This window comes from Hypanus sabinus, assembly GCF_030144855.1.
Source record: "Hypanus sabinus isolate sHypSab1 chromosome X1 unlocalized genomic scaffold, sHypSab1.hap1 SUPER_X1_unloc_17, whole genome shotgun sequence".
NCBI classification, from domain to species: domain Eukaryota; kingdom Metazoa; phylum Chordata; class Chondrichthyes; order Myliobatiformes; family Dasyatidae; genus Hypanus; species Hypanus sabinus.
In genome coordinates, this window is record NW_026778965.1 from 52,501 (window position 1) to 70,651 (window position 18,151).

An 18,151-nucleotide genomic window follows, 5' to 3' on the forward strand; every position below is an offset into this window, starting at 1 on the left:
ACTACGACGCAGAATGAACCTTTTGCTTCCAGCTCATCTGCTCTGGCAACGTTTTGAGATCATCTGTAAATGAACAGCTGCCTGCGTTGGGCTAATGAAGGTGAGATAGCCCAGGCAACACACACACACACACACACACACACACACACAAAACGCTGGAGGAACTCAGCAGGCCGGGCAGCTCCTCTGGAAAAGGGTAAACAGTCGACATTTCAGGGCAAAACCCCCTCATCAGGACTGGAGGAGATAAAAAAGGGGAGGGGTCAGCATGAGAAAGGACCCTCACCACCAGGTTCAGGGACAGTTATAACCCCTCAACCATCAGGAAGGAGGTACAGGAGCCTCAGGGCCCACACCACCAGGTTCAGGAACAGTTATTACCCCACAACCATCAGGAAGGAGGTACAGGAGCCTCAGGGCCCACACCACCAGGTTCAGGAACAGTTAATACCCCTCAACCATCAGGAAGGAGGTACAGGAGCCTCAGGACCTTACCGCCTTCCGACTTACTTAGTAAGAGAACTTCCGATTTTTTTCAATCCCGATCCACGATAACCCAAACACATCCTCCCGTACACTTTAAACCATCTCTAGATTACTTATAATACCTAATACAATGTAAATGCTGTGTAAATAGTTGTTATACTGCATTGATTAGGGAATAATGGAAGAAAAAAAAGTCTGTACACGTGCTGGAACAGCGAGTGCTGGAAGAGCACGTCCGGGTTTTCGCGATTCGCGGCTGCGCACGCGGAGCTTACAGATAAAGACTGTGCTAATCCGGTACGTCTTTGGACTGTGGGAGGGAACCAGGGCACCCAGAGGAAACGGGAGGGAACATACAAACCCCTCACAGAGGACGCGGGAATCGAACTCCCCAAGCCCTGGCAGTGTCGCGCTTTTCATAACCACAAGACATCCCACAGTTTTGCAGAACCGGTGTAACTTCTTTCATTCTGGAAATGTGCTGCCGTGCAGGAAATCGTTCACGCACAGGAAGTTCCCAGAGCAGCCAAAAAAACCGGGCTTGGTCAGCGACCCGGTCGAGTTAACGGCTGTCTTCCCCCCCCCCCCCCCCGCTGAAGAGGCTACACAGGCGCACGTTTCACGGTACGCCCACCTGAGAGAGCGGCGGGGTGAGCCCGTGGGTTTGGGCCCTCCGCTGCGACAGTCCTCACGGGAGACCAAACACAAGCTTGAAACGCGTCGTTTGCGACCGCGGCCGACGCAGTCCCAGGATGCGCCAACCGAGTGGGGTGAAAGGATGGCTCACCTCGAGTCAAAGAGGGTCCCGTCCAGCAGGCTGGCATTGTAGTGATAGCGAATGAAGTCTCCGGACTCGATCTTGCGGGTGCAGGGCTCCGGGACGACCTGGTTCTCCACCGAGATGCTGTCGTTCTGGTTGTGCAGGTCCAGCAGTAAGGTATCGAACACCAGGCTGGCCTGGGGAGGGATCTCGTCACCTAACGGGCAGGCGAGAGAGAGAGAGAGAGAGAGAGAGAGAGAAAATCAAAGACTCCTCGGAGGGAGAGCTGGCCTGCTTAATGAAACGAAAAGAGTGGATAATCCCACAAAAACAGTGCATACGGTGCAGTAAAGTGACCCCCACCCCACCGAAAACTGAGCAGCTCTACATGAAATGCTATCACAGCAAACTATCATCCCACATCGGGACAACCCCCCCACCCCACAACCACCCAGGACACGCTGTCTTCAAGAAGATGCAGGAGCCTCAGGACCCATACCACCAGGTTCAGGGACAGTTATTACTCCTCAACCATCAGGAAGGAGGTACAGGAGCCTCAGGACCCACACCATCAGGTTCAGGAACAGTTATTATCCCTCAACCACAAGGAAGGAGGAACAGGAGCCTCAGGACCCACTCCACCAGGTTCAGGGACAGTTATTACCCCTCAACCATCAGGAAGGAGGTACAGGAGCCTCAGGACCCACACCACCAGGGTCAGGAACAGTTATTACCCCTAAACCATCAGGAAGGAGGTACAGGAGCCTCAAGTCCCACACCAAAAGGTTCAGGAACAGTTATTACCCCCTCAACCATCAGGAAGGAGGTCCAGGAGCCTCAGGACCCACACCATCAGGTTCAGGAGCAGTTATCACCCCTCAACCATCAGGAAGAAGGTACAGGAGCCTCAGGACCCATTCCAACAGGTTCAGGAACAGTTATCACCCCTCAACCATCAGGAAGGCAGTACAGGAGCCTCAGGAACCACACCACCAGGTTCAGGAACAGTTATCACCCCTCAACCATCAGGAAGGAGGTACAGGAGCCTCAGGAACCACACCACCAGGTTCAGGAACAGTTATCACCCCTCAACTGTCAGGAAGGAGGTACAGGAGCCTCAGGACCCACACCACCAGGTTCCGGAACAGTTATTACCCCCTCAACCATCAGGAAGGAGGTACAGGAGCATCAGGTCCCACACCACCAGGTTCAGGAACAGTTATTACCCCTTAACCATCAGGAAGGAGGTACAGGAGCCTCAGGACCCACACCACCAGGTTCAGGAGCAGTTATCACCCCTCAACCATCAAGAAGGAGGTACAGGAGCCTCAGGTCCCACACCACCAGGTTCAGGAACAGTTATCACCCCTCAACCATCAGGAAGGAGGTACAGGAGCCTCAGGACCCACTCCACCAGGTTCAGGAACAGTTATTACCCCTCAACCATCAGGAAGGACGTACAGGAGCCTCAGGACCCACACCACCAGATTCAGGAACAGTTATCACCCCTCAACCAACAGGAAGGAGGTACAGGAGCCTCAGGACCCACACCACCAGGTTCAGGAACAGTTATTACCCCTCAACCATCAGGAAGGAGGTACAGGAGCCTCAGGACCCACACCACCAGGTTCAGGAACAGTTATTAACCCCTCAACCATCAGGAAGGAGGTACAGGAGCCTCAGGACGCACTCCACCAGGTTCAGGGACAGTTGTCACCCCTCAACCATCAGGAAGGAGGTCCAGGAGCAGTTATCACCCCTCAACCATCAGGAAGAAGGTACAGGAGCCTCAGGAACCACACCACCAGGTTCAGGAACAGTTATCACCCCTCAACCATCAGGAAGGAGGTACAGGAGCCTCAGGACCCATTCCAACAGGTTCAGGAACAGTTATCACCCCTCAACCATCAGGAAGGCAGTACAGGAGCCTCAGGAACCACACCACCAGGTTCAGGAACAGTTATCACCCCTCAACCATCAGGAAGGAGGTACAGGAGCCTCAGGAACCACACCACCAGGTTCAGGAACAGTTATCACCCCTCAACTGTCAGGAAGGAGGTACAGGAGCCTCAGGACCCACACCACCAGGTTCCGGAACAGTTATTACCCCCTCAACCATCAGGAAGGAGGTACAGGAGCATCAGGTCCCACACCACCAGGTTCAGGAACAGTTATTACCCCTTAACCATCAGGAAGGAGGTACAGGAGCCTCAGGACCCACACCACCAGGTTCAGGAGCAGTTATCACCCCTCAACCATCAGGAAGGAGGTACAGGAGCCTCAGGTCCCACACCACCAGGTTCAGGAACAGTTATTACCCCTCAACCATCAGGAAGGAGGTACAGGAGCCTCAGGACCCACACCACCAGGTTCAGGAGCAGTTATCACCCCTCAACCATCAGGAAGGAGGTACAGGAGCCTCAGGTCCCACACCACCAGGTTCAGGAACAGTTATCACCCCTCAACCATCAGGAAGGAGGGACAGGAGCCTCAGGACCCACACCACCAGTCTCAGGAACAGTTATTATCCCTCAACCGTCAGGAAGGAGGGACAGGAGCCTCAGGACCCACACCACCAGGTTCAGGAACAGTTATCACCCCAACCATCAGAAAGGAGGTACAGGAGCCTCAGGACCCACACCACCAGGTCAGGAACAGTTATTACGCCCTCAACCATCAGGAAGGAGGTACAGGAGCCTCAGGAACCACACCACCAGGTTCAGGAACAGTTATCACCCCTGAACCATCAGGAAGGAGGTACAGGAGCCTCAGGACCCACACCACCAGGTTCAGGAGCAGTTATCACCCCTCAACCATCAGGAAGGAGGTACAGGAGCCTCAGGTCCCACACCACCAGGTTCAGGAACAGTTATCACCCCTCAACCATCAGGAAGGAGGTGCAGGAGCCTCAGCACCCACACCACCAGGTTCAGGAACAGTTATTACCCCTCAACCATCAGGAAGGAGGGACAGGAGCCTCAGGACCCACACCACCAGTCTCAGGAACAGTTATTATCCCTCAACCGTCAGGAAGGAGGGACAGGAGCCTCAGGACCCACACCACCAGGTTCAGGAACAGTTATCACCCCAACCATCAGAAAGGAGGTACAGGAGCCTCAGGACCCACACCACCAGGTCAGGAACAGTTATTACGCCCTCAACCATCAGGAAGGAGGTACAGGAGCCTCAGGAACCACACCACCAGGTTCAGGAACAGTTATCACCCCTGAACCATCAGGAAGGAGGTACAGGAGCCTCAGGACCCACACCACCAGGTTCAGGAGCAGTTATCACCCCTCAACCATCAGGAAGGAGGTACAGGAGCCTCAGGTCCCACACCACCAGGTTCAGGAACAGTTATCACCCCTCAACCATCAGGAAGGAGGTGCAGGAGCCTCAGCACCCACACCACCAGGTTCAGGAACAGTTATTACCCCTCAACCATCAGGAAGGAGGGACAGGAGCCTCAGGACCCACACCACCAGGCTCAGGAACAGTTATTATCCCTCAACCGTCAGGAAGGAGGGACAGGAGCCTCAGGACCCACACCACCAGGTTCAGGAACAGTTATTACTCCTCAACCATCAGGAAGGAGGTACAGGAGCCTCAAGACCCACACCACCAGGTTCAGGGACAGTTATTACTCCTCAAACATCAGGAAGGAGGTACAGGAGCCTCAAGACCCACACCATCAGGTTCAGGAACGGTTATCACCCCTCAACCATTAGGGAGGAGGTACAGGAGCCTCAAGATCCACACCACCAGGTTCAGGAACAGTTATTACCCCTCAACCGTCAGGAAGGAGGTACAGGAGCCTCAGGACCCACACCACCAGGTTCAGGAACAGTTATTACCCCTCAACCATCAGGAAGGAGGTACAAGAGCATCAGGATCCACACCACCAGGTTCAGGAACAGTTATTACCCCCTCAACCGTCAGGAAGGAGGTACAGGAGCCTCAGCACCCACACCACCAGGTTCAGGAACAGTTATTACCCCTCAACCGTCAGGCAGGAGGTACAGGAGCCTCAGGACCCACTCCAGCAGGTTCAGGAACAGTTATTACCCCTCAACCATCAGTAAGGACGTACAGGAGCCTCAGGACCCACACCACCAGATTCAGGAACAGTTATCACCCCTCAACCATCAGGAAGGAGGTACAGGAGCCTCAGGACCCACACCACCAGATTCAGGAACAGTTATCACCCCTCAACCATCAGGACGGAGGTACAGGAGCCTCAGGACTCACACCACCAGGTTCAGGAAGTTATTACCCCTCAACCATCAGGAAGGAGGTACAGGAGCCTCAGGACCCACACCACCAGGTTCAGGAACAGTTATCACCCCTCAACCGTCAGGAAGGAGGTACAGGGGCCTCAGGAACCACACCACCAGGTTCAGGAACAGTTATCACCCCTCAACCATCAGGAACGAGGTACAGTTGCCTCAGGACCCACACCACCAGGTTCAGGAACAGTTATCACCCCTCAACCGTCAGGAAGGAGGTACAGGAGCCTCGGGACCCACACCACCAGGTTCAGGAACAGTTATTAGCCCTCAACCATCAGGAAGGAGGTACAGGAGCCTCAGGACCCACACCACCAGGTTCAGGAACAATTATCACCCCTCAACCATCAGGAAGGAGGTATGGGAGCCTCAGGACCCACACCACCAGGTTCAGGAGCAGTTATCACCCCTCAACCATCAGGAAGGAGGTACAGGAGCCTCAGGACCCACACCACCAGGTTCAGGAACAGTTATTACCCCTCAACCATCAGGAAGGAGGTGCAGGAGCCCCAGGACTCACACCATCAGGTTCAGGAACAGTTATTACCCCTCAACCATCAGGAAGGAGGTGCAGGAGCCCCAGGAGTCACACCACCTGGTTCAGGAACAGTTATTACCCCTCAACCATCAGGAAGGAGGTGCAGGAGCCCCAGGACTCACACCACCAGGTTCAGGAACAGTTATTACCCCTCAACCATCAGGAAGGAGGTACAGGAGCCTCAGGACCCACACCACCAGGTTCAGGAACAGTTATTACCCCTCAGCCATCAGGAAGGAGGTACAGGAGCCTCAGGTCCCACACCACCAGGTTCAGGAACGGTTATTACCCCCTCAACCATCAGGAAGGAGGTACAGGTGTCTCAGGTCCCACACCACCAGGTTCAGGAACAGTTATTACCCCTCAGCCATCAGGAAGGAGGTACAGGAGCCTCAGGTCCCACACCACCAGGTTCAGGAACGGTTATTACCCCCTCAACCATCAGGAAGGAGGTACAGGTGTCTCAGGTCCCACACCACTAGGTTCAGGAACGGTTATTACCCCCTCAACCATCAGGAAGGAGGTACAGGTGTCTCAGGTCCCACACCACCAGGTTCAGGAACAGTTATTACACCTCAACCATTAGGAAGGAGGTACAGGAGCCTCAGCACCCACACCACCAGGTTCGGGAACAGTTATTGACCCCTGAACCATCAGACTCTTGAACCAAATGGGGATAACTTCACTCATCTTGCCTCATCACTGAAATGTTTCCACAACCTACGGACCCAATGTCAAGGACTCTTCATCTCATTCTCCATATTTATTGCTTGCTTGCTTGTTTGTTTGTTTGTTTGTTTATTTATTTATTATTTCTTCTTCTTTTTGGAGTTGCAGCTGGTTTGTTGTCTTCTGCACGCCGGTTGAATATCCTAGTTTGGTGACATTTCTTTCGTTATTATTCTATAGATATATTGAGTATGCCCACAAGAAAATGAATCTCAGGGCCTTATATGGTGACGTATATGTGCTTTGATAGACTTCTGTTCCCAATGCCTCATGGACTTCTAAACAATTCTGATCCCATGTCTATGATCCTCTGCTCAATTCTGGTCCCATGTCTTATGGACATCTGGTCAATTGTGGTCCCATGTCTTATGGACATCTGGTCAATTCTGCTCCCATGTCTTATGGACATCTGATCAATTCTGGTCCCATGTCTTATAGACATCTGGTCAATTCTGCTCCCATGTCTTATGGACATCTGATCAATTCTGGTCCCATGTCTTATAGACATCTGGTCAATTCTGGTCCCATGTCTTATTTATGGCCTTCTGATCAATTCTGGTCCCATGTCTTATGGATATCTGGTCAATTCTGGTCCCATGTCCCATGAATTTCTGGTCAATTTTGTTCCCGTGTCTTGTGGACATCTGGTCAACTCTGATCCCATGTCCCATGAGTTCTGATCAATTCTAGTCCCATGTCTTATGGACATCTGGTCAATTCTGCTCCCATGTCTTATAGACATCTGGTCAATTCTGGTCCTATGTCTTATGGACATCTGGTCAATTCTGCTCCCATGTCTTATGGACATCTGATCAATTCTGGTCCCATGTCTTATAGACATCTGGTCAATTCTGCTCCCATGTCTTATGGACATCTGATCAATTCTGGTCCCATGTCTTATAGACATCTGGTCAATTCTGCTCCCATGTCTTATGGACATCTGATCAATTCTGGTCCCATGTCTTATGGACATCTGGTCAATTCTGCTCCCATGTCTTATGGACATCTGATCAATTCTGGTCCCATGTCTTATAGACATCTGGTCAATTCTGCTCCCATGTCTTATGGACATCTGATCAATTCTGGTCCCATGTCTTATAGACATCTGGTCAATTCTGGTCCCATGTCTTATAGACATCTGATCAATTCTGGTCCCATGACTTATAGACATTAGGTCAATTCTGGTCCCATGTCTTATTTATGGCCTTCTGATCAATTCTGGTCCCATGTCTTATGGATATCTGGTCAATTCTGGTCCCATGTCCCATGAATTTCTGGTCAATTTTGTTCCCGTGTCTTGTGGACATCTGGTCAACTCTGATCCCATGTCCCATGAGTTCTGATCAATTCTAGTCCCATGTCTTATGGACATCTGGTCAATTCTGCTCCCATGTCTTATAGACATCTGGTCAATTCTGGTCCTATGTCTTATGGACATCTGGTCAATTCTGCTCCCATGTCTTATAGACATCTGGTCAATTCTGGTCCTATGTCTTATGGACATCTGGTCAATTCTGGTCCTGTGTCTATGATCCTCTGCTCAATTCTAGTCCCATGTCTTATGGACATCTGATCAATTCTGGTCCTGTGTCTATGATCCTCTGCTCAATTCTAGTCCCTTGTCTTATGGACATCTGATCAATTCTGGTCCCATGTCCCATGACCTCTGATCAATTCTCGTCCCAATATTTTATGGACATCTGATCAATTCTATTCCCATGTCCCATGAATGTCTGGTCAACTCTGATCCCATGTCCCATGAGTTCTGATCAATTCTAGTCCCAATATCTTATGGACATCTGATCAATTCTGGTCCTGTGTCTATGATCCTCTGCTCAATTCTGCTCCCATGTCTTATGGACATCTGCTCAATTCTGGTCCCATGTCTTATGGACATCTGATCAATTCTGGTCCTGTGTCTTATGGACATCTGATCAATTCTGGTCCCATGTCTTATAGACATCTGGTCAATTCTGCTCCCATGTCTTATGGACATCTGCTCAATTCTGGTCCTATGTCTTATGGACATCTGATCAATTCTGGTCCCATGTCTTATAGACATCTGGTCAATTGTGGTCCCATGTCTTATGGACATCTGCTCAATTCTGCTCCCATGTCTTATGGACATCTGCTCAATTCTGCTCCCATGTCTTATGGCCATCTGATCAATTGTGGTCCCATGTCTTATGGACATCTGGTCAATTCTGGTCCTATGTCTTATAGACATCTGGTCAATTCTGCTCCCATGTCTTATGGACATCTGATCAATTCTGGTTCCATGTCTTATGGCCATCTGATCAATTCTGGTCCCATGTCTTATAGACATCTGGTCAATTCTGGTCCCATGTCTTATGGACATGGTCAATTCTGTTCCCGTGTCTCGTAGACATCTGGTCAACTCTGATAGTCCATGTCCCATGAGCTCTGATCAATTCTAATCCCATATCTTATGGACATCAGGTCAATTCTGGTTCCATGTCTTATGGCCATCTGATCAATTCTGGTCCCATGTCTTATAGACATCTGGTCAATTCTGGTCCCATGTCTTATGGACATCTGATCAATTCTGGTCCCATGTCTTATAGACATCTGGTCAATTCTGGTCCCATGTCTTATAGACATCTGATCAATTCTGGTCCCATGACTTATAGACATTAGGTCAATTCTGGTCCCATGTCTTATTTATGGCCTTCTGATCAATTCTGGTCCCATGTCTTATGGATATCTGGTCAATTCTGGTCCCATGTCCCATGAATTTCTGGTCAATTGTGGTCCCATGTCTTATGGACATCTGCTCAATTCTGGTCCCATGTCTTATGGACATCTGCTCAATTCTGGTCCCATGTCTTATGGACATCTGCTCAATTCTGGTCCCATGCCTTATGGACTTATGGTCAATTTTGTTCCCGTGTCTTGTGGACATCTGGTCAACTCTGATCCCATGTCCCATGAGTTCTGATCAATTCTAGTCCCATGTCTTATGGACATCTGGTCAATTCTGCTCCCATGTCTTATAGACATCTGGTCAATTCTGGTCCTATGTCTTATGGACATCTGGTCAATTCTGCTCCCATGTCTTATAGACATCTGGTCAATTCTGGTCCTATGTCTTATGGACATCTGGTCAATTCTGGTCCTGTGTCTATGATCCTCTGCTCAATTCTAGTCCCTTGTCTTATGGACATCTGATCAATTCTGGTCCCATGTCCCATGACCTCTGATCAATTCTCGTCCCAATATTTTATGGACATCTGATCAATTCTATTCCCATGTCCCATGAATGTCTGGTCAACTCTGATCCCATGTCCCATGAGTTCTGATCAATTCTAGTCCCAATATCTTATGGACATCTGATCAATTCTGGTCCTGTGTCTATGATCCTCTGCTCAATTCTGCTCCCTGTCTTATGGACATCTGCTCAATTCTGGTCCCATGTCTTATGGACATCTGATCAATTCTGGTCCTGTGTCTTATGGACATCTGATCAATTCTGGTCCCATGTCTTATAGACATCTGGTCAATTCTGCTCCCATGTCTTATGGACATCTGCTCAATTCTGGTCCTATGTCTTATGGACATCTGATCAATTCTGGTCCCATGTCTTATAGACATCTGGTCAATTGTGGTCCCATGTCTTATGGACATCTGCTCAATTCTGCTCCCATGTCTTATGGACATCTGCTCAATTCTGCTCCCATGTCTTATGGCCATCTGATCAATTGTGGTCCCATGTCTTATGGACATCTGGTCAATTCTGGTCCTATGTCTTATAGACATCTGGTCAATTCTGCTCCCATGTCTTATGGACATCTGATCAATTCCGGGCCCGTGTCTATGATCCTCTGCTCAATTCTGGTCCCATGTCTTATGGACATGGTCAATTCTGTTCCCGTGTCTCGTAGACATCTGGTCAACTCTGATAGTCCATGTCCCATGAGCTCTGATCAATTCTAATCCCATATCTTATGGACATCAGGTCAATTCTGGTTCCATGTCTTATGGCCATCTGATCAATTCTGCTCCCATGTCTTATAGACATCTGGTCAATTCTGCTCCCATGTCTTATGGACATCTGATCAATTTTGCTCCCATGTCTTATAGACATCTGGTCAATTCTGGTCCCATGTCTTATAGACATCTGGTCAATTCTGGTCCCATGCCTTATGGACTTACGGTCAATTCTGGTCCCATGTCTTATAGACATCTGGTCAATTCTGCTCCCATGTCATATGGACATCTGCTCAATTCTGGTCCTATGTCTTATGGACATCTGATCAATTCTGGTCCCATGTCTTATAGACATCTGATCAATTCTGGTCCCATGTCTTATAGACATCTGATCAATTCTGGTCCCATGTCTTATGGACATCTGGTCAATTCTGGTCCTATGTCTTATGGACATCTGGTCAATTCTGCTCCCATGTCTTATAGACATCTGGTCAATTCTGGTCCCATGTCTTATAGACATCTGATCAATTCTGGTCCCATGTCTTATGGACATCTGATCAATTCTGGTCCCATGTCTTATGGACATCTGATCAATTCTGGTCCTATGTCTTATGGACATCTGATCAATTCTGGTCCCATGTCTTATGGACATCTGATCAATTCTGGTCCCATGTCTTATGGACATCTGATCAATTCTGGTCCTATGTCTTATAGTCATCTGGTCAATTCTGCTCCCATGCCTTATAGACATCTGATCAATTCTGCTCCCATGTCTTATGGACATCTGGTCAATTCTGGTCCCATGTCTTATGGACATCTGATCAATTCTGGTCCCATGCCTTATAGACATCTGATCAATTCTGCTCCCATGTCTTATGATCCTCTGCTCAATTCTGGTCCCATGCCTTATGGACTTATGGTCAATTTTGTTCCCGTGTCTTATGGACATCTGATCAACTCTGTTCCCATGTCCCATGAGCTCTGATCAATTCTGCTCCCATGTCTTATGGACATCTGGTCAATTCTGCTCCCATGTCTTATAGACATCTGGTCAATTCTGGTCCCATGTCTTATGGACTTACGGTCAATTCTGGTCCCATGTCTTATGGACATCTGGTCAATTCTGGTCCCATGTCTTATAGACATCTGGTCAATTCTGGTCCCATGTCTTATGGACATCTGGTCAATTCTGATCCCATGTCTTATAGACATCTGATCAATTCTGCTCCCATGTCTTATGGACATCTGGTCAATTCTGGTCCTGTGTCTATGATCCTCTGCTCAATTCTGGTCCCATGTCTTATGGACATCTGGTCAATTCTGGTCCCGTGTCTATGATCCTCTGCTCAATTCTGGTCCCATGCCTTATGGACTTACAGTCAATTCTGTTCCCGTGTCTCGTGGACATCTGGTCAACTCTGATAGTCCATGTCCCATGAGCTCTGATCAATTCTAATCCCATATCTTATGGACATCAGGTCAATTCTGGTTCCATGTCTTATGGCCATCTGATCAATTCTGGTCCCATGTCTTATTTATGGCCTTATGATCAATTCTGGTCCCATGTCTTATGGATATCTGGTCAATTCTGGTCCCATGTCCCATGAATTTCTGGTCAATTGTGGCCCCATGTCTTATGGACATCTGATCAATTGTGGTCCCATGTCTTATGGACATCTGCTCAATTCTGGTCCCATGTCTCATGGACATCTGGTCAATTCTGCTCCCCGGTCCCATGAACTTCTGATCCCATGTCTTATGGACTTCTGGTCAATTCTGGTCCCACGTCTTGTGGACTGCTGGTCTAATCTATCGCTCACGGTGCTGTGCCTCCCAGCGCTGCGGAGCTGGGTCGGTCGATAGGGCTTGGCTTACCGTATCCGGTTTCCCCGTAGGCCAGGAACGGGGGGATGGTGATGACCCGTCGCTCTCCGACACACATCCCCAGGAGACCTTCCTCCATCCCCTTGATCAACCAGCCGATCCCCACGTATGTGTTGTACGTCTTCATACGACTGTGGCTGGAGGAGGAGTAGAAAGTGAGGGAGGTTTGAAGGGACTGCTGAGAGCAGAGACAGCACAGTTTCACCCGGACCAGAATCTGACACAAATTCAGTCCCACTATTTCTATCCTCTTGCCACCACTTCCCTGTCTCTCCCCCTCCCACCCGCAGTCCCCCACACCCCCACCTTGTGTAATTTATCCAGCTACCTATCAGAAAGCCACAGAAACATAGAAAACCTACAGCACAATACAGCCCACAAAGTTGTGCTGAACATCTCCCTTCCTCAGAAATCACCTAGGCTTTACCCATAGCCCTCTACTTTTCTGAGCTCCACGTACCCATCCAGGAGTCTCTTAAAAGACCCTAACGTATCCGCCCCCACCACCGTTGCCGGCAGCCCATTCCACACTCTCACCACTCTCTGAGTGAAAAACTTACCCCTGACATCTCTGTACCTACTCCCCAGCACCTTAAACCTGTGCCCTCTCGTGGCAGCCATTTCAGCCCTGGGAAAAAGCCTCTGACTATCCACACGATCAATGCCTCTCATCATCTTGTACACCTCTATCAGGTCACCTCTCATCCTCCGTCGCTCCGCGGGGAAAAGGCCGAGTTCACTCAACCTATTCTCATAAGGCACGCTCCCCAATCCAGGCAACATCCTCATAAATCTCCTCTGCACCCTTTCTATGGCTTCCACGTCCCTCCTGAAGTGAGGCGACCAGAACTGAGCACCGTACTAGAAGCAACACTATTACTGCTTGGGGCGTTTCGGAGTTCAGTGTGCAGTTCTGATGCCTTTTTGCGAGCAAAGTTTACTCCCTCTGGACGGCTGTTGCAGCCACCGGCCTCCCCTCGGGTGCCCAGGGTACAAACCCCTTCCAGACCCGCCGTCCCCGGCACCCCAGGAACCCGCGCACACCCGACGCAGAATGGGGCGCCGCGTACGGCGGTCGGCGAGGGGGCGACGGAGCCCGGCGTCCTGCGTCAGGAGTTTGCACGCGCTCCCCCCTCCCCCCGACCGCGTGGGGTTCCTCCCACAGGTGTAGGGGTGAGGAGGTTGATCAGTCACCGTGACTTCTGCCGTGATTAGACTAGGTGCGGGCTGTTCCCGTAATAATGTAAATAGCGCAACCCGGCACAGGCTAGATGGGCCGAGTGGCCGTTGCCCTGTCTTCAGCCAATCTGTCCCGGCGATGCTAATTCAGGGTTGGACGTAGGCGAGACATTGCTGGCTGGGGACGGCGCGGTGCTTACGGGCGGGAGAGATTCACTGCGTTGCGGCTTTCTGCCGCCCCCCCCCCCCCCACCTTCCCCTTTACGCGGGCTAGAGACAGAGGGATTGTCACTCCTGGGGGCGGGGGTGGGGGAGAGGGGAATCGACGCCCCACGCGGGAGAGCGCCGCGCGCCGCGGCCCGACCCCCCCGCTCCACCTGGAATCGAAGAGCGTCCCGTTCAGCAGGGTACCGTTGTAGTGGTAGCGGACGTAGTCGCTGTTCCGCACTGCGCGGTTGCAGGCGGCCGGCCGGTAGGTCGTCTTCGTCCGCACCTTGTCGTTGGCGTTCCAGATGTCGTGGAGGACGACATCGAAGTACAGCGTGGAGTCCGGGGGGATGACTTTCTCTGTGGGGGGGAGTGGGGGGCAGGACAAGACAGTTCAGATGCTTCACCTTGACAGTGTAACCAAACGGCTCACACCACCTCACCCTCCCCAGAGCCGGCCGCCGCCCCCACACAGTTACACGTGCATTTGGATCAGACAGGGCACGGACCTGGCACATCTGGATCAGACAGGGCACGGACCTGGCACATCTGGACCAGACAGGGCACATACTATGAACATCTGGATCAGACAGGGTATGGACCTGGCACATCTGGATCAGACAGGACACATACCAGGGAACATCAGGATCAGATGGGGCATGGACCAGAAACACCTGGATCAGACAGGGTACAGACCTAGCGCATCTGGATCAGACAGGTTAGGACCTGGCAAATCTGGATCAGACAGGGCACGGACCTGGCACATCTGGACCAGACAGGCCAGGGTGCAGAAACATCTGGATCAGTCAGGGAACAGACCAGGGAACATCAGGATCAGACAGGGCATGGACCAGAAACACCTGGACCAGACAGGCCAGGGTGCAGAAACATCTGGATCAGACAGGGTACAGGCCAGAAACATCTGGATCAGACAGCACATGAACCAGAAACACCTGGACCAGACAGGCCAGGGTGCAGAAACATCTGGATCAAACAGCACACGGACCAGAAACACCTGGGTCAGTCAGGGCACCCCAATGCAGACAGAAGAGAAAGTGGGGTGGGGAGAGGGTACAGCTGCCTTACCAACTCCTTGGCTGCCGTAACCGAGGTGAGGGGGGATGACAATGCGGCGCCTCTCGTTCACGCACATTCCCAGGAGGGCCTTGTCCATACCCGGGATCAGCCTCCCCTTTCCCACCAGCACGTTGAAGGTGCTTTTCCGGTCATAGCTGAGGAAAGGAAACACAGGGCTCAAATGAAAACTCCCCACCAGTGTGTACCTCCGCCCACCCCACTCAAGAAGATTATTAAGAGAGACAGACCACCAGTGGCTTACTGGCGCCTGAAAATCCAATCACGTGCGGCGTAGCCACGAGGCCCGGCGGACAGGGGAAGGGGCAAAGGCGGGGGGAGCTTGCTCCCCATATCGTGCGAAGGATTTCTACCCGACGACAGGCGTGGCCCTGGGTTCCGCTCCCGTCACTGTCTGTAAGGGGCTTGTACGTCCTCCCGGCGACCGCGCGTACGGGCTAGCAGGTCAATCAAACGCATTGGGCGGTCTCGTCGGGCCAGAACGACCCCCTGACACCGTGCTCAGTCTCCCTAACTACAATGAATAATTATATCAATAGTCGTTTTTCTTCCTGCTAGTTTGGAGGCCAGTGGGAAGGCGTTTAACCCTTCTATCAATGTTCTGGACGGGAGTATCAAGTGTAATACACCCAAGTTTGCTCACGATTACAAAGCTCTGGGGGGGGGGGGGGGGGAGTGCAAGGACTTTTGGGGAATAATAAATAGGCCAAGTGAACCGACAGTGGGGGTGGGGGGTGGCTTATCCGTCTTGGAGCTCAAAGAGCTGATTCTGCGATCCGCGGACACGCGCAGAATGCGGGAGGAACTCAGCCGCCCAGGCAGCTTCTGCGGAAGAGATGTTTCTCCCCCCCCCACCCCGTCGTGGAAACAGTCGGCGTGGCTCGGATTTCCAGCATCTGCAGGTTTCATCTCGTCCACAACCTGCGGACTCAGTTTCCGAGTCTTGCGTTCCCAGAATTATCTCAAGCTGGTAAAACCTGAGGTGTGGGGCGTAGCCAAGCACACTACTTTCTCAATTGCTAGGAACTTCCGGGCTGTTCTGGAGGTGTTTAGTATTGTGGCTTTCCGAAGATTTACATCGATATCACTGAGTGGTCCTCACTGTTTAATGCCATTGTGACTTTGGGATGATACCAGTTGTAGATATTTCTCCTGGGACAATGTACACTCTGTTCATATTCCATCGTCTTTCAATTTCCTCTTTTAATTCAGCATATTGCTGGTGTTCATTTACTGATGTCTGGAAGTTGAGTGTGTTTGGAATGGCTGTATCTATTCAGTAACCCGATTATCCTATATTACTGTATCTAAATGGTTATTATCCAATTGAATTCACTTTATTTCTTACACCTAAAAATCTTTACATTACACCTCCATCTAAATGCGCAATCATGGTAATTCATAATAATTTATAAACAGAACAGTCAATGTAATGTGGGGTACACTCAAATCAGCGTGAGTTCATCAGTCTGATGGCCTGGTGGAAGAAGCTGTCCCGGAGCCTGTTGGTCCTGGCTTTTATGCTGCGGTACCGTTTCCCGGATGGGAGCAGCTGGAACAGTTTGTGGTTGGGGTGACTCGGGTCCCCAGTGATCCTACGGGCCCTTTTTACATACCTGTCTCTGTAAATGTCCTGAATAGTAGGAAGTTCACATCAACAGATGCGCTGGGCTGTCCGCACCACTCCCTGCAGAGTCCTGCGATTGAGGGAGGTACGGTCCCCGTACCAGGCAGTGATGCAGCCAGTCAGGATGCCCTCAATTGTGCCCCTGTAGAAAGTCCTTAAGGTTTGGGGGCCCACACCAAACCTCTTGTACCCTCTTCCTGATGGCTGGGGGGGGGGGGGGGGTTAATAACTGTTCCTGAACCTGGTGGTGTGAGTCTTGAGGCTCCTGTACCTCCCTCCTGATGGTTATGGGGTAATAACTGTTCCTGAACCTGGTGGTGTGAGTCCTGGGGCTCCTGTACCTCCTTCCTGATGGTTGAGGGGTAAGAACTGTTCCTGAACCTGGTGGTGTGAGTCTTGAGGCTCCTGTATCTCCCTCCTGATGGTTGAGGGGGGTAATAACTGTTCCTGAACCTGGTGGTGTGAGTCCTGAGGCTCCTGAAACTCCTTCCTGATGATTGAGGGGTAAGAACTGTTCCTGAACCTGGTGGTGTGGGTTCTGAGGCTCCCGTACCTCCTTCCTGATGGTTGTGGAGTAATAACTATCACCATATATAACCATATAACAATCACAGCACGGAAACAGGCCATCTCGGCCCTCCTAGTCTGTGCCGAACTCTTAATCTCACCTAGTCCCACCTACCCGCACTCAGCCCATAACCTTCCACTCCTTTCCTGTCCATATACCTATCCAATTTTACCTTAAATGACACAACTGAACTGGCCTCTACTACTTCTACAGGAAGCTCATTCCACACAGCTATCACTCTCTGAGTAAAGAAATACCCCCTCGTGTTTCCCTAAAACTTCTGCCCCCTAACTCTCAAATCATGTCCTCTCGTTTGAATCTCCCCTACTCTCAATGGAAACAGCCTATTCACGTCAACTCTATCCCCTTCAAAATTTTAAATCTCGATCAAATCCCCCCTCAACCTTCTATACTCCAATGAATACAGACCTAACTTGTTCAATCTTTCTCTGTAACTTAAGTGCTGAAACCCAGGTAACATCCTAGTAAATCGTCTCTGCACTCTCTCTAACTTATTGATATCTTTCCTATAATTCGGTGACCAGAACTGTACACAATATTCCAAATTTGGCCTTACCAATGCCTTGTACAATTTTAACATTACATCCCAACTTCTGTACTCAATGCTCTGATTTATAAAGGCCAGTGTTCCAAAAGCCTTCTTCACCACCCTATCTACATGAGACTCCACCTTCAGGGAACTATGCACTGTTATTCCTAGATCTCTCTGTTCCACTGCATTCCTCAGTGCCCTACCATTTACCCTGTATGTTCTATTTGGATTATTCCTGCCAAAATGTAGAACCTCACACTTCTCAGCATTAAACTCCATCTGCCAACGTTC

At 50.6% G+C, this 18,151-nt stretch overlaps 1 protein-coding gene across 1 annotated transcript in view; it reads right to left on the bottom strand.

Annotated features, from left to right (window-relative positions):
• LOC132385613 (peptidyl-prolyl cis-trans isomerase FKBP10-like) overlaps nucleotides 1-18,151 on the bottom strand; it is a 55,694-nt gene that overhangs the window by 26,734 nt on the left and 10,809 nt on the right. Inside the window, 4 exon segments of the mRNA XM_059957786.1 lie at nucleotides 1,274-1,463; nucleotides 12,623-12,768; nucleotides 14,188-14,377; nucleotides 15,104-15,249. Coding sequence (XP_059813769.1) covers nucleotides 1,274-1,463; nucleotides 12,623-12,768; nucleotides 14,188-14,377; nucleotides 15,104-15,249 — 672 coding nt within the window.